Here is a 26,482-nt window from a genome sequence, read left to right as displayed (position 1 = left end):
GACGGTATATTAGTATTTTTCCTCTTTGGGTGGACCATGAACGGCTTGGTGATTTTCCTTTTCCTGCCCAAACGTTTTGTTCTGGTGTGATTTGGGGAAGCTCAATATCAAATGTATTGTAGACGGTTTGAATAGCCTCGTTTGTAATAATCTATCAGGCAAGGGGCGATATTGTCCCAAGGGTTTCCACTAGTGTTGTTAACCTGATGTGTCGATTTTGAAAAAAAAAAAAAAAAACGCCGGGTAAAACAGTTCGGTAATTCTTCCATATTGTAGAAAAAACAGTTTGGGTGCTATTATTTGTCTGAATGTAACATCTTTGAGTGATGTTGAATCTCGGTAAATAATGTTCCAATACTGGGGAAAATGGTTGTAGCTGGTATCTGATACGGTGTAGCTGAAATTTTTGTATCTGGTGAAAAATCGTCAGCAGCTGCATAGACATTTACGACTTGGTCAGTTAGCAAGGGTGTCATCAATTTAGGACTAGCGATAGAGTACCTTGACTGATTTTGGTTTCAAAAGGTCTAAACCCAAATTGAGTTGCATTTTTATTTTTTTATCATGAATTTTTATAGTCACATATTTTTGCAACCCTTCACTATTTTCAGTCTCCGCCAAACATTTATTTCTGCAATGACTACCTTTGTGTTCTATTATAAACGGTTAGGTTGGTCCACCGGATATCAACTGACACTTTATGGCTTAGTCTTCCGGTATTCATTGAAATTGAAATAGTCTATTAGTAGGTAACATAGGTTAGTTCTATCACATCAAAAAGTGTAGTTAATAGAACAAAACTATTTATAAAAACAGGCCCTTAATATTTTCATTAATTGTAAGTTTAAACTGAAAGTCAAAAAAGTAATTATGCTTGCAAGAGAAGGAAATAAAGTGTAACTTATTTTGTTTACAAAATGCAAGTCACGTGAGCTAAATATACATAATAAATGAAAATATAATAAAAATGTAATTTTTTTCTAATAGCAATCAACAATGAATAAAGGAAAGTACCTGTATTACTAATTAATAAAATGTTAGATCTGCTACATATTTTTTATTTTTAAAATCGACAATATAATCATCAATAAAGAATTGGCTCTATAATAATAGAGGGTGGAACAATAAAATTATCCCCCTAGAAAAGATGACATGATTCCATTTCCGTTTGATAAAAATCGATTTTCTTTTTGTTGCAGACCATTTAATAGCTTGCCAGTTGTGTACAAATCCCAAGACCGATAGAAGCCTTTAATCAAACACTTATAAGGTGACACAATATTCAAGCAAGATCGGAGATGCGCCACTGTACACCTCTTGCTCTCTACTAATCCAAGTTATGACAACAGGACCATTGCAAGCAACCTCAAAATGCATCGCTGGATTGTCACGAATAGCAGGGATGTGCCCAGAGTGATGAAAACAAAGTTTCCGGCTATGGTTATGGTCTTTGGTGTGGTTTCAAGTGAGGGCCGCATGAAGCCACCTCATATCTTCGTGGCAGCAGAATTAGGTACCAGCCCACAAGTTCAAAGAGACCCAGGCTTGGCTTCAGGACTGCTACGATTTTTTACCCTTCTCTCATTAGTTCCTCTCCTCCCCTAACCTGAACCCACTGGACTACTTCGGTTGATCACGCGTCGAAAATATCGCCAACATTACCTCCCACAATACCAAAGCCAGCATGATCATTATCATTCGCCGAGCTCCTGCTGGCACTTGTATAAGAAACATGCTCCCAGTTCTGGACCCGTATCGAGGCAGTGATTGAGGCTGAAGGCGGCTACATTGAATAGATGTCAGTTCGACTGTATAATCAAGTTACCTGAATTGATTTTTTCTAATAAAAGTGTTAAAATAAAGCTGTAGTGTTGTTGTTTTTTTAGGGCGACACTTTTATCGCTCCACCCTGTAAATACAAAATATGCATAAATTAAAATATCTTCCTTAAGTATATTTTAAGACCGGGCAACGCTGGGCGACCTGCTAGTATAAGATATTATTCTTTTATAATAAAAAAATTAAAAATAAAAGCATCTGACGTAAGAGTTGAAATAAATAGCTAAAAAACAAACAAAGTTACTCTTGCTAAGTGACTTTAACGAGTATATTAAGGTGGAAGTATGATTGAAAAAGCTTCTTTTTTTTTTACCAGGGATCATGTTTCAACAAGAAGAATGACTGTCTAAAAAGAAAGAATGAACAAGGGGAAGTAATTCACTTTCAGCAAGCATAAAAGGAGATTTTACATCACAGAAACATGCACATATTCTCCATTATAATAAGATATATAACAGATAGTATTATAGTATATTGTTTAAATGTTGGCAAATAGGTTCACAACCGACTTAGTATGGATTAATTCTTCTATACAAACTCGACTACGCATAAGTAAATGTTCTCTTTGCATCGTTCTGCTTTATTTTGGCTCTAATTATTCTTACACATTTATTATCTACGCTTTTAATGTTTATCCAACTGGAACTTCCTTTGAAAGTGAGAATCTCAACTTGAGATAACGAAATTTTAAGTACCAGAAATACATTAATACGTTTTTGTATCATGCATAATTTAACATCAACTCGATTTGGATTCACCTCATTATTTTATTTTTAGAAGTGAATTAAAAACCTTTTCTCATTTCCAACGTTCTACGTATATATAATCTGTATAGTTAAGTTTGCATTTTTGTTTTTTTTGTTATGTAATAGCAAAGCACAATATAGATTGTATGTGATTGATTGAAGTTGAGTTGCTACTTTACTCTTACCTTTTGAATTTTCCAAGTAGCATTAAAGCAGAAAACATGCAAGAGAAAAGCCACTTCACATCTTCAAAGTCGGCTTGAAAGTCAACACCAAAGTGTACCTGGAAATGCTAAAGAGTGATCCCCAGGTGAAATTAGGTGGCCGTTAGCAGACTCTGGGTTTGACAACAGGACTCGACCCACAAGTCCAAGAAGACCCAAGCTTGGCTTTAGAACGAGTGCTTCAACTTTTTACCCTTCTTTCACTGCCTACCTCCTCCCCCGACCTGAACCCGCTGGACTACTTCGTTTGGTCATCACCAACATGACTTCCCATAACATCAAAGCTGTTATTAGTTGAGTATGTGCTGAGCTCCCGCCAACATTTGTGGAAAATGCATGCTCCCAGTTCTGACCCCATATCAAGGCAATGATTGAGGCTGAATTGAATTGATGTCAGCTCTACTGCATAATCAAGTTACCTGAATTTATTTTTTTTTTAATAAAATTTTAAAAATAAAACTGTAGTGTTGCTTTGTTTAGGGCGACATTTTTATTATTCCACCCTGTATGTGTTTACGATTGGTAGTATTATTTCATTGTCTTTTGTCACATTGGACATTCCAAGAGCGCACATGCTAAATTTGGTGCAGTTCTAGCCACTGTATAAATTAGAAACTGCTTCAATTTCGAATTCATCATTTTACAATCCTGGTTAATGAAGACTTAACGTCACATAACAACTTTTCTAAGCTAATAATGTAAATGTGTAACGTGAAAACCTATTTTCACAATTCAGCAATTTGGAATGTTTTTATGTATTCTAGAGTTTGATATCTTTCACTTATTAAAGAATCCGAATATGCTTTGATCTTCAAGGATAATGATTTTTATGAGATTGCTTCAAAGAAAGAGCATTTCTTAGTCTTTGAATGTTTGGATATGTCTTTGTGAATATCTGTTGACTTCATCTTGACTCCACATGTGGACCGCATCACCATCTTAGAATTCTTAATTAGAAGATGACAAGATGAAAGAAAGAACTCAGTCATGCTAACTTTTCATAATCTTAGTTTATTTGTATTCTTTCGATTCTTCAGACTACTGTTCTCATCTTGAATGTTATTTTCACAATGTTTTGGCCGATGTAACCTTCGACCTTTTGCAGGTGTATCTTGTCAAATTCGGGAATCTTTCTGTTGAACTCTGGAATCTTTCTGTCGAACTTAGGAATCTGCATGGAACTTCGAACAGAACCCTTTATTTTCGACATGGGTTTCTCAGAATACGGTGTGAAAAAAAACCATTCAAGGTGAGAACAGTAGTCTGACGAAGCATGGAATTTCGAATAGAACTCACAAGGATCCTTAGAGTAGTGGATAAAGTACTTGGTAACATTCTGTTATAGGTTACACTTTTGGATGTTGAAGGTTCAATCCTCAAAAATACAATTGTGAATTACTTAGAGCTTCTATCACGTAATTACTGACGAAACAAGAGGATGATACCCCTGTGGATTAAATAAAGGGTTCTATTCAAAAAATTTTGTGGATTCCCGAGTTCAGCAGAAAACTTCCCAAGAGATTAGAACGATTACGTAAACCGAAATGTTGTGAAAATAACACTCAAGATGAGAGCAGTAGTCTGAAGAATTCAGATAACAATAATCAATCTTCATCCCAAAAATAAAAAGAAACATAAGTAATCAATTTATTTAACCGACATATACACTCTTGCAAAATGGCTGCAGAGATTCCTTAGTTTGCATTAACATTTTCATTTTAGGTGAGTCTTATTTTAGACATGCAATCTCTGTTAGTAGATTATTTTACTAGACAAATCAAAACTTCTGATATCTCTCAGCCTCCATACACATATATAACATTGGCACTTCTGATTAATTTTTAGTGTTTATTTTTATTTTTTTTTAGATTATTGAAAAGACATTTAAGAGAAATCTAGCTCTTGTATTTTTAAAGAAAAAGAAACTCAAAGATAAATATTTTTTTCTTTCTGTTGCTCAGGTGATGAGGTAAACTTCATAAAATTTGAAAAAAGAACACATAAAATCTAACTGTTGATCTGGAAACTAAATTTTGCAAGTTGAAGGCCTACAATAAAAATTTAATTGCACTCAACTTTAGCATTACACCCAAGCATGTTAAGCATTTAGTATGTTTTTTACATAAAAAGTAGACATTTCTGATGGGGAGATGAAACGATTACATTCATCATGAAATCATTTTCATTTTTCATATTAAAAAACAACTTTATTTGAACAAACACTTTTCATTTTACATTAATCATTTTTACTAAAAAAAAATTATGTTTTAAAAATAGATTAATAATTTTAGAGTTTATATGAAACTAGCCTGGGTGCCCGGCGTTGCCAGAGTGTTTGGAGGTGTGTTGAGCAAAAAAAAAAAAAGTGGTAATAGGCAGGCAGGCTTGAACCCATACTGCAAAGAAGGAAAATAACATCAAAATAAATAAATAAATAAAACGTTACGTCTTTGCTGTTGCGCCTATTGCCAAACCGGAAGTGACATGTTTAAATTAAGGCTAGCCAATCGAAAATAGGGTACGACTTTCGAAAATATCGGCAAAAAAGCGACCTTTCCCTGTAGAAAAGTGCCCAATTGAGGGTGAAGGAATGAATGTTTTTAGTCAATTTTTCGATATTTGGCGTCCGAAGGGTTGAGCTTCAAAACGATACTGATCTCATGAAAATTCATGGCCTCTGTCAAAAGTTTTTGCGAGGCATAAAAACATACATACATACATACATACATTTAAACAGACAGGTGAGATTTATATTATAGATGAACTGAATAATATGTTTTCTGAATTTTTTAGATGAGGATTGATAATTTGCGTTATTTGAACTACTGTTCTCATCTTGAGTGTTATTCACACAACATTTCGATTGATGTAACCTCTGGACCTTCTTCAGGTGGATCTTGTCGAACTTATGAATTTTTCTGTTGAACTCTGGAATAGAATTTTGAATGGAATCCCTAATTTAATCCACAGGTATAGCATGTTCTTGTTCCACCAGCCACGACTAATTGTTTTCTTCATATTACCCACACTTAGGATTGAACCTTTAACTTCAAGTAGAGTGTCACATATAATTGAATTTTAGCCTAGCACTTTATCATGTCACAGATTAACACAGAATACCGCATTTGACAGAAAGATTTATGAGTTCAACAAGATACACCTCAAGAAGGTCGGAGGTTACAACAGTAAAAACGTTGTGCGAATAACACTGAAGATAAGAAATGTAATTCGAATAATCCAAGTATATATTTTTAATTCATTTTTTTTTTTTTTTTTTTTACTTATGTAATATCCAAGTTTTAATGTACGGAAATCTTTTTTTATACAAAAATACTGACATAGAGATATTATAAGCGAACACAGATTTATATTTTATATATTACTAGCTTGGGTGCCCGGCATTGCCCGGGTGTTTGGAGATGTGTGTTAAGCAAAAAAAAAAAAAAGGTGGTAGTAAGCAAACAGGCTCAAACCCATGCCACCAAGGAGGAAAAGAATGTAAAAAAAAAGTGAAGTTTTTTAGCTGTTGCGCCTATCACCAAACCGGAAGTGACGACTGTTTAAATTAAGGTTAGTCAATCGAAAAGAGGGATGACTTTTAAAAATAATGGTGAAAAAACCGACCCCTCCCTGTATAAAAGTGCCTAGTAAAGGGTGAAGGAATTAATGTTTTTAGCTAATTATTTGATATTGACATGTGCATGCGAGTATTATGTTTTTTCTAAGCAATTCACTTCTTGTAAGTAAAAAAAAACAATGCTCCAACTGAGATCGAAACCAAAATTTAAAGACAGTGAGTCAAGTATGATAACCATTAGGCCAGCTTGACACGTTCTTTAAAATGTGTTTTCAAACATACTTATTCTTAACATAAGGAAGCTGTCATGTGAACAATTCGCGCATGCACAGTCGTGAAACAGTCAACAAACATTTTGATCCCTTAGCAGCCTCTTTTTTTTTCGAATGAAAACCTATTAAAAAGTTTTCCACATCCTTGCATACACTTAATACCAAATTTCAAGTCTGTAGATAAAAAATTCATTGAGTATATAGGTTGAGAAGTGTCCTCTTCCACACACACACACACACACACACACACACACACACACACTCAGTCTTACTTTTATAGATAGATAGATTATATATAATAGGTGCACAGTGTATGTTATTTATAGAACAGTGTAAGATAAATAGCCAGTCTATCATATTGTATCGCACACAATATGGGTTATAAACGTTTTTAATGTATTTTTCGTTGCACAGGTATAAAACTAACTCTATCTTCTTCTTCATATTATAAAATTGTTTGGTTATTTGCAAACTATTTGGTTTTGAAGATAAACAGCATGTATATTAAAAATACATTACTAAGTATACAGCATAATCACTTTGACACTAGTTCTCATTAAATTATCGGTGTTAAGCGCTGTCTCTACTCATGCTAAAAGGCTACTTACACCTGAGAGTATCCTGTATCTCTACAAGGGCGCGGTTCGCCCATGCATGGAGTATTGTTGCCGCATCTGGGCTGGTGCATCTGCCACTAATCTCTCGCTCCAAGATAGGGTTCAAAAAAGAGTCACCAACCTAATCGGTCTTGAACTATCAACTAAACTCCAACCTTGTCCCATCGCTGAAACGTGGCATCCTTGTGCCTATTTTACAAGTATTTCAATGGCAAGTGCTCTGACGAACTCCGAGTACTAGTATCCCCCTTGACGAGAATACCTTGACTCTACACTGTAAAGACCCTTAGATACCATAAAGCTTTCTACTCAAATAGCTTTCTCCCCCCCCCGATTGCTGCACTTGAGAATTCCCTTCCAGATCCCTGCTTCCATGACTGAACTGACATGCAGAAATTCAAGTGCAATATAAACAGACATCTTACTGTCCAACTCTCTAAATAGTATCCCGGCAAATCTGGTCCCAAATAGTAGCCCCTCACTACTAAGTGGCCTTGTGCCTTGTTTGAGGTGAAATATCATTCAAAAAAGCAAATAAATGAACAAAAAATACTAATTAATATTAATATTGCAATTTTCTGCTGATAGAAAAATTGACTTCAATATTGAATTTGCATCTGCTCCTGGAAGCATAGTTTACTCAGACCCCGGGGGAAAAATGTTCTGAGCCGGATATGTATCTATAAAGAAAAGTACCATAATAAAAATGAATAACATGCAGTAATAATGTTCCACCAAAGAAGAAAGCTAGACAGAATGAAATATCGATTCTTTTCCATTAGACGCTCTTTGAGACTGAAGTAGGAAATCCGGGATTAATTTTATATTATTTTGTTATTAAGCTAATTAAAAAGTGATGAAATTGAGAATGTTATTAACTTTCCACGTCCAAGGATATTTTACAATTTCTCTACTAAACTCATACGATGTCTGATTAATGGTAGATTGGTACGATGGAATAATCAATCAATGCTTTTAGAATTAGTAATATATAAATATGTATAGTGATATTTACAACTAGAAATAAAAATAGGTTCTCAAAATTTATACTAGAACTGTCTGCAAGGACTCGTGGCGCAGTGGTTAGAGTACTTGGAAAAATCAGTTGTAAAAGTGATATTCTCCTGAGGGTTGAAGGTTCAGTTCTCAGTCTGGGTGACCGAAAAATACAATAGGACCTCTATCCAGTCAAGCCTGGAACATGGCTACCCTCGTGAAGTAAATAAAGACTTCTATTTGGAATTCTGTCCAAATTCCCGAGTTTGACAGAAACATTCCCGAGTTTGCCATGATATACCTGAAGGTTGGCGGTACATTAACCGAAACGTTGTGAAAATGACACTCAAGATGAGAACAGCAGTCCGATGAATTTACATGATATAATTAACATCCTTATACAGTCTAACATCACATTATATTACAATACAATTAATATTATACAGTCTAACGTCACATTCATACATGTGTGGTGATAAACTGCTAAGATGCCTCTTCACCACACATGCAGAATAAGGTTCTTGATAGGACAGGGGCGCATTCAAAATGAATGTTTCTGTTGTGAATCATGATACTTAACTCTTGTATTTTTAACTTTAATTCAAGCCATTATATAATTTTGTTTTTTAAATAATCAACCAATAGTTCTCTACTGTGCAATGTAGACTATAATAGATTGTGGACTAATAACTGCAGGGATGCATATGAAGCTTCCTACTGGTGCACCACGATGGGTCCCCAACTAGAGTAGGCAATCTATCAATTTGATTTTTTTAAAAAATTGGTGATTTCACTGATTTCGATGAAAATAAAAGTATTGGAAGTGTGGAACATTTGTTAATCCTCATTCAATCTCGGGTAACGTCGGGTCTCCTTGCTAGTATGTATGTATGTATGTATATATATATATATATATATATATATATATATATATATATATATAATGACTGTAAATCTTTACTTTATTCAGTTTATATGTAAAAGCCAAGAAAAAGATGTTTTTCATGAGAAACACCTATAGTATGTCTGAGTTCTACTTTTCCTTTATTGCTTTTCGAACTAGCACTGTATCAGTTACAGGTCGTTGTTACATCTCATCAATGTGGCTAGAACTAGTGAGATTCGAAACTGGGACCCCAGTAATCAGCTTCTGATGCCTAATGAAATTTCTATTCACATTAGTGGAAACTATATTGAAGCCATTCATTCATTTATTTATTTTCTTGATGATACTCCTAACCGAAAGTACTCAGTTCTTTATACAGTAGAGTATTGGTCCTCCGATTTATCAGAGAGGGACCTATGTTTTCAGTGGCGTCCGTGCTTTCATGTGTCTGTTTGTCTGGACTATTGCTAGATAACCGTCCATTAGTTTTTCCTGAAATTTTGCCACAAATTATATTTCATTAAACAGATGTGCACAGTAAAAAAAATGTTTTTTGCAAAAATTCCTGTTGTGTTCCCAGCGGCTCAAAAGAGTGAAATAATGTCCCAAAATTGCAAAAAATGACATGTTTTGCCCCATAACGTTTAATTCATTCATTAGATTTTTTCTAAAACTTGGCCAAAATATGGAGCCCATTGTTCTTAATATAAATCCAGTATGGGTGACCTTGGCAAAATTCTGGTTCATGTCCCCGGGGACTTTCAGTGCTAAAAATGCCCCTTTTTGTGGCTCTTTTTTCATATTTCTCAACAAAAACTTGATATGTCTGATTATATAGTGGTTTTTCACGGTGATCAACTCAAATATACATATGTTAAGGCCTGAAACTGCACCGTTATTCATTTACACTGGGATTCGGCATCCTCAGAGGCTCAAAAGAGTTTTAAAAAATGTCCCAAAATATCCAAAAATGACACGTTTTGCCTCATAACTTTTGATCCACTCATTAGATTTTTCTGAAACTTGGCCAAAATGTGGAACCCATTGTTTTTAAAGTAAATCCAATATGGGTGATCTTGTCAACTTTCTGGTTCGTGTCCCCGGGGACTTTCAGTGCTAACAAAAACGTGCCTTTTTGGAGCTCTTTTTTCATATTACTCAAAAACTTGGTGTGTCTATATAGTGGTTTTCCATGGTGCTGAATTCAAATATATATGTGCACCGTTCGTCTATTTTCACTGGGATCCGGCGTTTCCAAGAGCTCAAAAGGGGTCAGAAATTCCCCCGAATTGCAAAAAATTACACTTTTTACCCAGTAACTTTTGCCCCATCCATTACATTTTTCTGAAATTTAGCAAAAATGTGAAGGCAATGTTGGCCCTTCACACTTCTCACATTCATCATTTCTTCACTATTTTTTGTGGTATCATCTCACATGCAGCACCAGAGGGGGACTACGCACACATGGCTTGTTGTCTTAAAGCTAAGTGGAAATCACCATTTTCTTCACTAGAGTGCTCCACACATAGGAAACACATGCACACAAACATATGAATTAATATTATTTTATATATTTATTTTCAGTATTTACTTCAACAGTGCTTAATACATGCTAGAGCTAAGTAGTAAGTTTAGAAAATGGCAATTAAGTTACAGAAAATTTTCTGCATTTCATCCTCGTGAGAATTCGTTAGGCTACTGCATGGAATCGATGTTATTTCGTGTTTTTGTATATTCACATCCTGTTGAGTTTGATAGCTAGCCAATCAGATTCTTTGGTATTCACACACCAATTTCTTGTAGACAATAACCACGCATTTATCGGGTAGCTTGTACCAATTTATTTATTTGTTTATTATCATTATAATTATTATTGTTATTATTATTTGTTTTTAATGTGTTGTTACCTTAAGGTAAAAGTTATTTTGCGTATGCAGTTTCACTTCTGGAATGTAGTAAATTTTGGGGTACTTTAAAATTTAAGATAGCTAATTTCTCATTCAGACATAGTCTACAGAGTCTTGACTTTGTTAGAATCTCGTATTATAGCTAATCCATCATTTATATATCGGCCGATATCTGTATTATTAAATATAAAATGAATACCCTACAAGGTCCGGTTTTACAAGGGGGGGGGGTTAAAAAGTATACTTGGAAATGAAAAAGTAAGAATAGATATAGTGACTAACATAATAATAACTAATTCTTAGATGTCATCCAAACTTACATAAAAAAAATACTTATGAGATAATGCTAATCCCTCATCAATCAAAAACAGACTCTTAACGATAGAGCAGATTTAGCAAAACTTCTAGCAACAATAATGTAAATAATTATTAAAAAATTTCAAATCTAATACATGTTCTGTATGCTATCAATAAATAAATGTACTTTTAAAATACTTATTTACGTTTACAATTGGTTAAGGTCACTAAAAGTAAACATTCATATATAATGTGCAAATAAATTATAAATATATAAGCCTCGTTCTATCCATATGGTACTTATACAGAAAACTGACTGGGCTATTTTTCAAGTTAAATTCAATTTTTACGGTGTCTGTGTCTATTAAATTGTTAGGTAAAAGTACAAAATAGATACACCCCCTTCCTCTGTTAAGAATGGATTTCTAAATAATGATATTATTTCAGCACAGTTCATATTTTGCATAGTTACGATTCATCTTAAAAATTTACAAATTTATGTCTAGATAGAAAAAATGAATTTCGTGGTGGGGAATTAACTAGGAGACTCAAGAAGGGGGAGTGTTGAAAGTGACTTTGTACAAGAATATATTTTGTACGTTTTTTTTGGCAAGATATTCAAGGTTACATTTTTAACAAGTTTGCAGAGAAAACTAAGTAAAGTTTCTCTTCACCAGGAAAGAACAGTTATCAGCTTTCACTAATTGTATTGGTTTATAAAACAGTCCAAACACTTCCTACTTTCCGAATAGACATATTTCTTTTTTCTGCTTCTAATTCTTTATATATTGTTTCACTTTGTTATAAGAACTGATATTATCTATTAACTGCAATACTCAAAATGGGTTCATAATATTAAAAATCTTTTTTTTTACCATTTTGTTTTTACTGATGATAGGACATCCTACCAGATGCCAAACATTCATCTGTTATTTCAGACATTCCAAGCTAGAGGTCTTTTTAAGATTCTAACGGTCCAATTACATGCAATTCTTTGTATCTCTCTTGCACTTAGTTCACCGGGTATTTTTTTAAAATACTTTTCCATTCATCTTAAAAGCATTAGTCATCAAGCTTTGATATTGAACAGCCATTATCATTCTCTCTGAATCAAAGTAGAGCGATCCTCTTTTTAGCCAGTCTGCAAAACCTTCCTTATCTTGAGGCTGCTACGAAGAAGGTGGGCTCTCTTTATTGTGCTAGAAAGCTACTGAAAGTATTCTGTACCTCTATAAAGCCACCATTCGCCCATGTATGGGGTATTGTTGTCATATTTGAGCTGGTGCATCTGCTACTAGTCGCTCACTCCTGGATAGGGTTCAAAAGAGAGTCCCCAACCTGATAGGTCCTGAACTGTCATCTAAGCTTCAGCCTCTGTTCCATTGACAAAATGTTGCATCCCTCTGCCTGTTTTACAAGTATTTTAATGGTGGATGCTCCAAAGAACTACAAGCACTTCTACCCCCATAACATAAATACCTCTGACAAACCCGAGCAGCTAAATCCGATCCCTACACAGTAAAGATCCCTAGGTGTAAGAAAGCCTTCTACTCCAATAGTTTCTTCCCCGGATCTGCTAGACTTTCGAACTCCTTTCCGGGATTCTGTTTTTCCAACTGTACGGACATGCAGAAGTTTAAGTGCAATGTGAACGGACGCCTTGCTGCTCATTTCCCTTCATAATGTTCCTGCAACTTATGTCCCCGATAGTATCCCCCTACTTCAAAGTGGCACTATCTCTTATTTAGGCTGAAAATTGAAAAAAAAAAAATCACTCTCTTTATATATAGTTTGTTTATTGCACAAGCATTCTTGGTTACATATGTGCATACATGTTTCAGTGGAATCCCAATGCAAGGATAACACTTCATCAGACCAAAAAAGAATCGATATTGAAACTGGTCTCAAAGTTACATTAGTTTTTATAAGATATTAGGGTGTGGTTTACGTTTTGGAAGAAAGTGGAGTGTATACTTTGTGAATGTAAGCAGTAGGGTTTTGGAGGGAGGTGTGGTGAAGGAAGGAAGTATGAGTGAGGGAGGAGGGAGAAGTAGGATTTCGTGTGATTAAGCAGTGGGGAGGTGTTAATATTCTTTTAATTTGGCGGTTGTTTATTGGCCTACATTTTCGCTTTGATCTGTTATACTTTTATCATCGCTATTTCCCTATCATGCATTTTTATGTTTTTTTCTTTCCTGGTGACAACTTAATTTTTTTATTGACAAGTTTTATTTATTTATTTATTTTATTTTTTTCTATTCATCTCTTTTTTTATCCGTTCGTTTGTTTCTGGTTTTTAAATTTGATTTATTTGTTTATTTGTAAGTCAAATGGTCAAATTAACAGTTAGTTGAACAGATATATGGGTCTATTTATATGATTTAAGTAAATAAAGGTGGTATACCGGTAGTTATATTTTTTCTACCACAGTGTTTGAGGTTATTATCGTGGCAAAGGTGTTTATATCTATATATAAACTTAATTTCGATGGTTGTCATTTTTTTTATTTGAGTTGTTTATCTTTTCCCCAATACTAGAATATGTATCTATTTTATAGGTTTATATGCTTTGTTTAAGAGATAGGTTCTTCAGATCATATACCTGCAAACAGATGCATAATAGCATATATTTATCTATAGTTGTGGAGTTTTTCGTTCCTAGAATTCTCTAGTCGGAGTACTTAGTTATCGTTTGGGGTCACTTATGTGGTTGGTTTCCTAAGATAGCACTGCTTTACAATAATACTTCTTGTATATATATATATGAACATGTACTACTCTGCATCCTTTTCCCTCCTACCGTGGTTCATTTATTAATTAATAAATATATTGGGAGTGAGGGGTTATGAATTGTAGTGTTGCTACTATGAGGGGAATGAGGGGATCACTATTTGCTTTTTACAACTTGTGTCTTGCATATATCTATACATATGTGTGTGTGTATATTTACATGTATATATATATATACATATGTGTGTGTGTGTGTGTATATACATATATATATATATATATATATATATATATATATTAGCAGGGGTTCCCGGCATTGCCCAGTTATTTGGAGGTGTGTGTGTGTAAGGGAGGGGGTAAAGTAAAGAATAATCGAAGTAATAACCCTGTTTAAATATTAAAAAAAAAAAACAATGTTAAACTTCTTTAAAAAAGAAATCGGAAAATTGAAAACCATAAAGCAGGGTGCATCTGCTACTAGTCGCTCACTTATAAAAAACAGGTGCGCGGTTTTGATATTGATATGATGGACTTGTTCGGAAAAACAAAAATAAAAAAACACAGTGAAAAGCGAAAAAAAAAAAATGGCCTAAATAACCCTTCGATTTGGTTAAGTCCATGGTGCATTTCACCCAGTAGAAAGCATAGAACGAAAAGGAACGTTAGAATTCCATTCCAGTTTTTTTAAGCAACTATGAAGTAAAAGAAACCAAAACTGGTGTTCTTTCGTAACTGTCCTTTGTGAACGATCCTGCAATGGTGTTAAGTGGTGGAGGGGGAAGCAGGAATTTATTAGAGAGAAAAGATTTTACCCTTTCCATTGATTTTAACAGAGGTAATAAGCCTATAACACACCTCAGATATTGTGCTGCAGTTTGTGCATATTACATTTGCATGGCAAGTCTTGATTTTTAATCCTATTAAGGTCAAAATCAGAGGGGAAAAATGAGTTCATTATATAGGGATATATATATATATATATATATATATATATATATATATAATGTGGCATAATCACGTTGACACACCGGTTCTCCCCAGACCACCAAAGTTAAGCAACGTTCAGCCTGGCTGGTACCAGATTGGTGACCATTTGGGAAGGCTAGGCACTGTATGTATCGCACAGAATCAGAAATTTCTAGGTTCATATCTGGGGGCACATTAATTCACTGGAAGGGATGCACCCCCCAGTCTTCGTTAAGACATGCATCTAAGAGAAGGTAAGTAGTGACAAGGCAAATCAGTTCCTTCACTTTCTTCTCTCATGTTTATATTTCCTTTGTGTATATACTCTTTTTTGATACGTTTTTTCCATCGTTCTTTGTTTTTATTTATTTAATAATTATTGAAAAGTTTTTTCGGTCTTATTGATAACTAGCGAGGGGTACCCGGCGTTGCCCGGGTGTTTTTCGGGGTATGTGAAAAAACCCCGAAGCGTTGAGGACGCGCAGTTGGAAAATAGTAAAGTGTTTTTAAAAAAAAAACAGGTGCGCGGTTTTGATTAGCGTGACGGCGATAGGTATTCAGCAGTTATTTTGTGCGGGACAGTTTTGAATAAATGGGTTTGTTTGTTTTTAAAAACTCGTTCCCTCATCTTGTATATGACGAAGTCGACATTGAACAAACTGGCTTTCGCCCTGTGATTAGAGTCGAGTTTCAGTTTTTTTTAATACCGAAAACCGAATGTAACGCGTGCAGATGCGGGAAATGTGGAATAATTAAGGTTTGAAAGTCAATGAAATTAAATAGAGAGGCGAGCTCCGTGGATAATTCGTAGATATTACAATTTATAGATGATATAAAAAGTTTTAAAAGGTTGTGAAGCGAGCAAGCGTTTGTTTGAAAGAAGCCTTTCGTGGACATCGAGGAAAAGCGGACATACATACATACATACATACATACATACATGTTCGCTTTTATATTTATAGATTATTGAAATTACCTTTATTTTATTTTTTTAGAATTATTGAAAACACTTCTTGTACTCTTTTTTTTTTTAATTATTGAAAACACTTCTTAAAATATATTTTTTTTTAACTCTTTTGGGAATATTATATATTAGATACGTTTTTTTATGATGTTTGAAATTTTGTTATTTTGATTTCAATAATTTTATTTTTATACTTTCATAAACATATATTTATTATACAAAATCAAATAAGATCTTTTATTTTAAAATTTTCGTAAATATTTCTTATAAAATAAAAACTTATTTTTTAATTTTATTATTAAAAGTGCAAATAAAGACTGTGTTATTTTTATCTTTTTATAATTTTGTTAATTTTTATTGTGAACTTTTCAATAATGTCCTTTTCTTATATTTTATTTCAATAAATCGCATCATAATAGAAATACTGGAGAATAAATTTGTGAAGCAACTGATTTGCCTTGTCATCACTTTCAGTAGTTCTACGTCGAAAGTTAAGAAGTATGTTAGCTGACTATAACCTACTCTGCTCAAACGCTACATACGAGTATTTAAAAATGTTGCTAGAAACATCAACATCATTAAAACAATCATATATTTACATAACCAACAACCTCTTGACTAGGTATAAAAAAGGTTACCTATTTCCTTGCTGGTGCTAGACGCCGCATCTCCTCCTTGCTACCTAGCACCTTCTCTACTCTTCTGATGAGAAGCATTAGGTTTCGAAATGCCTTGGCATAATAAAGAGTCCCTTCTATCCCCCAAATTTTGCTTGCATTGCATTATTCAATAAATGATCCATTCTATATTTATCAATATATAGTTTTGTGACTTCATTTCATACTCTTGTTGTCCTATTGTATAAGCTCCAATGATAATTGTTGAGTTTGACATTATCCAGATAAGTCTCCTCTTGTGGATTTGAACTCTCTCTTTTCCTCTTACGCATTATGCATATATATATATATATATATATATATATATATATATATATATATATCTTTATTCGATTGGTAAAATTTTAGAATAATTATAAAGAAGTAAACCATCGCGTAAATGAGGGAAAGGCAGTTTTTGTGGAAAAGGCAATACGCTCCGTATTGCCTTTTCCACAAAAACCGCCTTTCCCTCATTTCGTAAGGATGTCTTGCCTATCTCTCAAACAAGTAACATTATTTATAAATTTCAATGTCGGTGTGGTGCCGTCTATATAGGCAAGACGATCCAGCGTCTTCAGATCAGAATCGCCCAACATGTTCCCCGTTTCATCCGAGATCATCAACCTACTACCAGAAAATCTCAACTGATAGAATCGTCCATCGGCCAACACTTGGTTGATAAAAAGGAGTGCGGTCTTGTTTTCTCTCCGGAGTGTTTTTCTGTTTTGTACCGAGGACGCACAAAGTTCCACCTGTCTGTCCTCAAAGCACTTGCCATCATTGCTAACCCCCCTACTTTGTGCAAGCAGAGAAACCTCCGGCTTCAATTAGAATTATTTAGGTAGTCAGGGTTTTTTTTTTTCTTCTTCTTAACCTCCTCTCCGCTCTTATTCCATACCACTACCAAATATTCTAAAAAATAATAATTTTCAGACTTATGACCCTTGAAAATGTTTGTCTGAACGAAAAGCGCTTTGGGTGTATTTTAACGATCGTTTTTTAATCGACTTATTTATTTTATTGAATTGTACATATAACTTTCCCCATTATATATATATTTTTTTTCTTTTCCTCACCCCGTTTTCCATTTTTTAGTTGATTGAATTTACGCGATGGTTCACTTCTTTATAATATATATATATATATATATATATATATATATATATATATATATATATATAGGGGAGAATCTTACTTATTGTTATATATTTACTGCAGCCAGTCGTCCAATATGTTTTTCAGTCTAAAAATCAACTTTGTCATTGCCTCGATATATGGCAGTGAAATAAAACACACACACAACTGGTTATAAAATGTTTTATTTATTTAAATCAATATTTTCAATATCAGAATGACAGTTATGACATCAGGGAAGGCATGTGGCAGTGGAGAAAAATGTGTTGCTTGTCCTGCCTCTCTCTCTTCCCGTTGTCTATTTTCTCTATTTTATTGGCATAGATGACGTCAAAACATTCCACCATGCATTATTTTGAAATGTCGGTCTGTCTCGTTGACCTAATCTCTGAGGATTTTACTTCCTCCATTTTGACTATTTGACATCATTCCGGAGCCACCTGGAGCCACAATCTGACCAATTTTCCTTTGATGTCATTCTTGGGGCATCTGGAGCCAGGATTTGACGACTTTCCTTTGGTGTCGTTCCCCGGGCACATGGATCCAGGATCTGATCAACTTTCCTTTGGCATCATTCCCGGGACACCGGCCAAATATCCAACATTATCAAGACCCGAAGGCCACTTGAGGATAATGTAAGGTGGTAGTGTAGAAATCGTTAATGGTGTAAATTAGTTAGAATTTGATTATTTATGGAGAGATGACTCAACAAGAACTTGTTTACATTGGATTTGAAAGCTACCATGTTGTATTCAACCGGAAGCAAGCCAGTGGAACAGTGTTCCACATATTGACAGTTCTGAGAAAAAGCTTTTTTCATGGAATCTGCATTTAGATTTAGGCACAGATAGAGAGTGTGGGAACTCGTGTATAGGGGTTGTAGCTAGTCGGGTGTTTTTTGTGAAAGTTTGGCACGGGGGGGGGGACCCCATATGTAGGTTAATTTATAATCTGCATGCAAATGATTTATATATAAATTTCAGCTATGACAAATTATTGTACTTAAAACATTAAGCATATTGTTTTTAATCTGATTCTATCATCTTTCTTTACAGGAGGGCTGTGTATCTGTGTGGAACAATGTGGTCCAGTTGCAGAGGACGGTCAAACTGACAACAGAATCTTGTCGAAACAAAGATCTGTGGGTCACACATTTCACACCTATGCAAGACATCAATAAATTAGCAGTAACCTACACCAGCAAGGAAATAGGTAACTTTTTTTTATGTCTATTTCATTACTATGGTTTGCGTAAATACTTTGACTGGATTGTCTGTAAAAAGTTGAATGCTGAATGCAGCACTAAGTCCTAGAAACATATATACCAGAAGAATAGTTGGAAATAAATCATACGCTATTCACTATGACTATGCAATTCCTACAGTTATGTACCTAGAAAACAGCTGTTCAACCTTACATAGTGATATGAGACGAAAAGGAGAAAGAAGCAACCTTAGTAGAAGTTAGTGTCCCCAATAATGCTGGATCAAACAAAGCTGAAAGAGAAAAGATAACAAAACATCTTATGTACAAGATGAAAAGAAACTGGAATCTTTGGAAGATCTCCATCATTTCAGTAATTAAAGGAGCAACCAGGCTTACTGAAATTTTTTTTTTTAAAACTACCTGGCAAATATACCCAGTGAACCAAGTGCAAGAGAGATGCAAACAACTGCACTTGAAGGGATGGTTTGAATGTATGAGAGTCACCATTTATTAAAGTCTCTAAGTCACTCGAGGATAAGGGTTAATGAGTGTAAGGTGGTCAGCGAGACAACTGCATAATCATGGAAATTGGGTAGACTCAACAGGAATTTGTTTATATTTGACTTGAAGACAACCATATCCTAGTTAGCTTGAAAGTAGGCTCAAGGTACAGAGTTAAGCAGGTGGGAAATTCTGGGAAAGAAACTTTGTTCATGGAATTTGCATTTAGATTTATGCACAGACAGAGAGTGAGAGAAATTGTGGTTGTAGCTAAACAGGTGGTAATCGTGAATGTTTTGCAGAAGAGGGATCATAGATTGAAGCTCAGTCGAGCACGTGAAAATAATGATAGAGTAAAGATAGACTTCCAACTTGTGTGAGGAGGAACAGAAAGGGGCATTACATATCTAGGTTTTGAAGCTGGTTTTGAACTGTGTCAAGGCATGTGAGTGTGCTCTGAGCAGGTTCTCTCCACGTGTGGCATCAGTACTAATATTAAAATAATATTAAAACCGGGAAAATGAATTAGGATGAGTAGCTTGGAAATAATTTATATAAAATAGTAAATTTTGATTTAAGATTGGATAGATAGAATGACATATTCAAGAGAGAAATGGAAAGGAAACCTTGAAATAAAAATTGATAGTGAGGAACAAATAATATAGAGGATCCCTTCCTTTCACTTGCAAAAGTTTGTTTCAACAATTTTAATGTGGGCAAATCAATTTTCTCAAATCAAAATCATATGAATTATTTTTATCAAAATTTGAATAAGTATTCTAGACATGAGTTTTATTGTTATTATATATTGATTTTAATCTTTATAAGAGAATATAAAATTGATGTAAAACGGTTCTGTTAGGGGAAAGTATTTTATCAGTACTGACACGGGTATATTTACATATTTCTATGTACAGGATAATTTCCTAAACTAATGAACATATCATTATGCATTTTATAGTATAGATATATACTAGTTAATGTATACGCATATACTAGACATACTCGTGATCTATTGGATCACAACCACTACTTAAATGGAACACATACATCAAGTCTGTGGCCAAGGTCGCTGGGAAAATGGTGGGATCCTTCTACTGCTCCAGAAGATATCTCACTAATGATGCAATTTTCTATCTATATAAAAGCCAAGTACGTCCAAAGATGGAGTACTGCTGCCACATCTGGGCAGGAGCTGCTAAAAACAGCCTATCCTACCTTGACAGAGTACAAAATAGACTTCGTGGCTTGGTGGGGGATGCCCTTTTCTCTTCCCTATAACCTCTTTTCCACAGAAGAGACGTAGCGAGCCTATCTTTGTTCTATCGTTATTTCCATGGCAAGTGCTCGTCTGAGCTCCATTCTCTGGTCCCCCTTCGCCAATCTTTTTCAAAAAACACCCGACTAGCTGAAACCACCGTCAATAATTTTCCCCACTCCTTATCTGTGCCTAAATCAAAACGTAGATACTATGAACAAAGCTTCTTTCTTAGAACTGCACGCCTGTGGAACTCTGTTCCGCTTTCCTGTTTCCCTCCCGACTTCAACCTGGATGTCTTCAAGTCCAACACAAACAAATTCCTGATGAACTGCCCCCCCCCTAAGTAATGACACCTTATCAATTCTCCAATACTATTGCTACACTATCCCATTGATTACTGTACACACAATAATCCTTATCCCCGAGTGGCCCTTGAGCCTTGATAAGTGGTTAACTCCATGTAAAAAAAAAAAAATATTTATTCTACTTTGATTTTATTCGAAAATTTATGAACTGCGACATATTTATTAAGATATTCTTCTGGCTTAACTAAACATTTATTTACTCCTATATTCTTATTATTCTTATTATATAAAAGTATTTTATTATTACTATTATTATTATTATTATTATTATTATTATTATTATTATTATTATTATTATCATTATTATTATTATGATAATAGTAAGGAGGAGGAGGAGAAGAAGAAGAAGAAGATCATCTCAACCACATTTCTTGGATAGCCTCCAGTCAACCTTGAAAGAACCAAGCGAGGAAGCCAACATCTTGTCAATACCAACAATATCTTTCCTCTTATTAGAGGAGTCATAAATTCTCCTAAGAAACAAAGCAAAACATATCAACAAACCAATTACTGCTCATAATCCCTCTACGAAACAACTAGTTTGGTTTGTAGTTGTGAGCTAATTTTAAAATTATCTATATCAACATGTTTTTTTGTTTTTTAAATTTTCAAACCCAAACAAGACATATTGTCACTTAAAACATAAGGGGCTTATTTGAGAGCATGTTTAACAGGAGATTGTGTGGAGTTGAGCAGTGAGATGTCTGTTAATTTAAACTTGTGATGTTAGTACAGTAAGGCAAGCTCCTTCGCCTAACGTTCACAGGAAACATGAGTTGGAACAATTACATCGAGGGCATTGCCAGGGCCGCTACGAGGAAGGTGGGTTCTCTCTACCGTGCTAGAAAACTTCTAACACCCGAAAGTATCCTGTACCTCTATAAGGCCACTATTCGCCCATGTATGGAGTATTGCCGTCATATTTGGGCTGGTGCATCGGCTACTAGTCTCTCGCTCCTTGACAGGGTTCAAAAGAGAGTCGCAAATCTGATAGGCCCTAAACTGGCATCTAAGCTTCAGCCTCTGTCCCATCGTCGAGACGTTGCATCCCTCTGCCTGTTCTACAAGTATTATAATGGTGAATGCTCTGATGAACTGCAAGCACTTGTGCCCCCACGACGTGAACACCCTCGACAGACCCGACAAGCTGCAAAATCCCACCCCCACACTGTAGAGATCCCTCGATGTAAAAGATCTTTCTACTCCAGTAGTTTCTTCCCCATAACTGCTAGACTTTGGAATTCCATTCCAGGTCACTGCTTCCCCAACTGTACTGACATGCGTAAGTTCAAGTGCAACGTGAACCAACATCTCGCTGCCCTAATCCCTACATAGTACCCCAGTAGATGTTTCCCCTGATAGTAGCCCCCTACACCGAAGTGGCAATGTGCCTTGTTTGGGGTGAAAATGTAATAAAAAAAAAAAGGGAAGCAAGAAGTAGGGACAGAATTTCAAAGTCTAGCAATCTAAGGAAAGAAACTGTTTGAATAGAACGCTTTCCAGCAGCTAAGGAACTTAACAGTTAAAGGGTGGGATTTTGCAGCTTGTCAGGGTAATCGGGAGTATGTATGTCGAAGGGGCACAAGTGCTAGGAGTTCATCAGACCACATTCCATTAAAATACTTATAAAACAGAGATGCAACATTGCAATGGAACTTGGCTGATAGTGAAGGACTTATTAGATTGTGTACATTTTTTTTTTATCTTGTCTACAAGCGAGAGACTAGTAGTAGATGTGGTGACAATACTCCATTCATGTGCGAATTGTGGTTTTGTAGAAATATAGGATACTGTCAAGTGTGAGTAATTTTCTAGCATGGTAGAGGGAGCCCACTTTATTTGCAGCAATTTTGGCAATGTCCTCAATGTATTTATTTCAATTCATGTTGCCTGTGAATATAAAGTCAGAGAATTTGAACAATGAGCTCTCAAGGAGGATGTTATTTGTCATGGCAATCGGTGGTTGAGAAGATATTTTTGCAATTATTAGGAAAGTAGCTTAGTCTTATCAGCATTAAATTTTACCACCCATTTAAAAGGCCCCATTCCACTATCAACTGAAAATCCTTTTCTAAGGTTTTATCCATTACTTTGGACATATGTGTGTCTGTTAGTTTTAAAAATAGAAACCGTTAGGGCATTGATGATGTCCATTTTTTTTAGGTAGGCACTACTGATAAAAAAAACAAGTCAACCAATTAATATTGACTATGTCTGCATTATAAATAATTTGTGGATTCTCAGTTGTTCCAAAAGAAACAAACCATATTCTTACTGCTGCATGTGAATAAGATCATGAACTTAAGTTTTAAAAAGGAAGAAAGGTGAAAGAAATTTGTTTTACATGTATTGCATAGATACTTGAGAACAGGAGACTTATATGGCAACATCAAAAGAATGGATGAGTTTTTGGGGTAGTAGATGTAGAACCATTTATGTAGCAGATTCAGTTCACAGGGGAAGGCCAACGAAAACATGGGAGGAAGTAATAAGAATGGACTTGAGAGAAAGAGGGATAAAAAAGACCTGGCCAGAGATGAATTGATTTGGAAGTCAATTTCTTAGTCATCCAGCACATGACAGCATGTAAAGCAGATGTTGAACCAAATATGATCTTCTTTGCGTGTCATACAAGTTGCTCACTTTTCTACTCAGTCCTTTGCATTATTGTTGTATCATCATCACCATCATCATCATATATGGCAAAGAACCATAGACGACGATGATGATGATAATCATGATATCACCAGTAACCGAGAGAACATTATTCTTTACAGAATATTATTACTTTATGTATTGTGGAAACCATTATTTCCTCTACCAGAGAGCTCATCTTATAAATTAGGAACCTATATTTACACTTCATTTCTATGTGTGACAGGAGCAATGATGAGCCAGAAATGATCTCATCATCTGATATAGGCAAAACTTTTACAGTGAGCTTTAACAGCAAATTCCACCTGTTTTTTTTTTGTTTGTTTTTTGGTGTGTTTTTTGTTTGTTTTTTATCAGGGCTACTCCCTCCAAGAATTCCTCTCTATGATTGAAAAAAACTCTAGGCGATATTTCAGTAACTGTCCACGGTGTTGTCAAACATATCAAAGTCCTTCATTCCAATAAGGTATATGGTCCCAACAATATGCCAGTCACTCAATAATCTTCGACTTGAATAATAATAATAATAATAATAATAATAATAATAATAATAATAATAATAATAATGTATATGTCGACCTGTATGACACGTTGTCTGGTTATAGATGAGTTATCCTTGCAATATATCCAAGTGAGGCACATGGATGGCAAAAATGATAAAATGCATGAACAACCACAGATAAGAATACTTTTATTATAGTAAAGAGTTTAATCTTCCGAAATTGATATTCAGTATTTAATGGACCCAGAGAGGGGACACACACACACACACACACACACACACACACACACACACACACACACCAAAAAAAACCCAAAAACAATAAAATGATTATGATATTATAAGAAGTGTTTGATTGAGTCTAAAATCAAATGAACATTTAAACATGAACATCATTGCGCAGTTTGCTTGATTGTCTAATGAGGATGAGTGAGGGGAGTAAGATGTTGTGAGTAGGTGACAGAAAAGTTGAGTGATGTAATCAGCAATCCAAAAAAAAAAAAAACAATCAAAACAAAACAAAAATATATGTCAAGTCCAAAGTTTCGGAAAAATCCGAATGGTACAATCCATGTGCTGCTCAATCCTTTCTTCTTTTTTTTTTATTCTCCACTCTCTCGCCTCCTCTTTTCTTTTATTTTTCCTTTCTCTTATATTCGTTTTGTTTTTCTCCTTTGAAGGTTCCTCTCAGCTTTTTCTTCAGCTAATAATTCCTTGTGCTTGAGCAACAGGCCAATTATTCATTACAGTTTGTTTTTTCGCAACTCCATTCATTGCTTGAAGTAAATTCTAAGTTGATTGTTGTTTAGTCTGAGAGTATGTTACCTCCAGTGATTAAATAAAGGGCTCCATTCGAAATTCCATGCAGATTTCTGAGTCTGACAAAGAACACATGAAGAAAGTTGGAGGTTGCATCGACCAAAACATTACGAAAATAAGATTCCAGAAAAGAACAGTAATCTGAAGAATCCAAATAATATGAAAAAGCAACCTCACCTAAAAAATTCCGAAACTAAATAAGACTCTTACCTATTTATATATATATATTAGTGATTTGCTTGCATCAAATATTCATAAATGGCTACCCACCTAATTACTAACCAGACTTACCATTGCTTAACCTGTGATCTGAGAAGAATCTATGTTAATTTTGTTTAGTCATAAGTATTTAAATTGAAACTAAACACAAAGGGGCACAATCGCATATAAAAAGAAATCAAGATAAGATAACTCATAACTTAACCACAAACATCCATTTATCATAATTCCTAAATTCTAGGTGTAATTCCAGGTATTACGTCCTGGACGTCTGCCATTTAACTCTGCCAAGAATATCTCATAAACTTAACGGCTTAAACATAAAAAGCCAGACAAATATATTTGTTTTGATTTTGGGGAAACTGTACTCATTTCTTTTGCCTTTCTTTTTGAACTGCATTATTAAATTTGTTTTTCAATTTTTTGGCTATTTTGGTATCATGCTTTAAGTGTTGGTCAGAATTAGGTGCCAAAAATATCTACCCACGTACGTGTTTTGCAGATCAAATACCTATTAGCCTCATCGCTGCATCTGCATTTCAACTTGTTCTTCGATAATTACTACAACATATCGCTTCATACCGATTCCGTTGAAAGACACGGTTTTTGTTACACAAACTGCATTTCACTCAACTATGAGAAATATTCAGTTCAGTTAATGCAGATATTTCTTGCTAAACTACTTTTTAAAGACGTAAACATGTATGGCTTTATTCAAAACAACCATTGCTGTTTTAAAGAATCCTGCGAAACTTATATTAGGAAAGAAATGTAAGAAATGTGAATATCTTCAACACTAACAGATTTATTTTAAAATAAAGTGTTATACAATACTTTAACATACTTCCAATTCGTATTATTTAAATTATTTAGACTATTGTTCTTTTCTTGAGTGTTATTTTCATAACGTTTCGGTCAATATAACATTCGACGTTCTTGAGGTGTATCTTGCTAAACTCGTGAATCTTTCTATCGAACTTGGGAATCTGCACAGAATTTCGAACAGAACCCTTTATTTAATCCACAAGAGTGGCATGCTCTTGTTCCATCAACACCATTGGGTAGAAGGTCTAAGTAATTTGTAGTTGTATTTTGAGTGTCACTTAAACTGAGGATTGAACCTTCAGCCTTCAGAAGAGAA

The 26,482-nt window shown here is 34.6% G+C and overlaps 1 protein-coding gene across 1 annotated transcript in view; it reads left to right on the top strand.

Moving 5' to 3' along the window:
* LOC145289182 (cilia- and flagella-associated protein 337-like) overlaps window positions 1-26,482 on the top strand; it is a 1,233,457-nt gene that overhangs the window by 506,323 nt on the left and 700,652 nt on the right. The window contains exon 6 of the mRNA XM_080136389.1: window positions 18,869-19,025. Within this exon, the coding sequence (XP_079992515.1) occupies window positions 18,869-19,025 (157 nt within the window). The remainder of the gene's footprint in view (window positions 1-18,868; window positions 19,026-26,482) is intronic.

Source organism: Euprymna scolopes, chromosome 2, assembly GCF_053919585.1.
Source record: "Euprymna scolopes isolate OS-2025 chromosome 2, ASM5391958v1, whole genome shotgun sequence".
In the NCBI taxonomy this organism is placed as follows: domain Eukaryota; kingdom Metazoa; phylum Mollusca; class Cephalopoda; order Sepiida; family Sepiolidae; genus Euprymna; species Euprymna scolopes.
The sequence above is the reverse complement of the archived record's forward strand: the minus strand, read 5'-3'. Positions and strand labels throughout refer to the sequence as shown.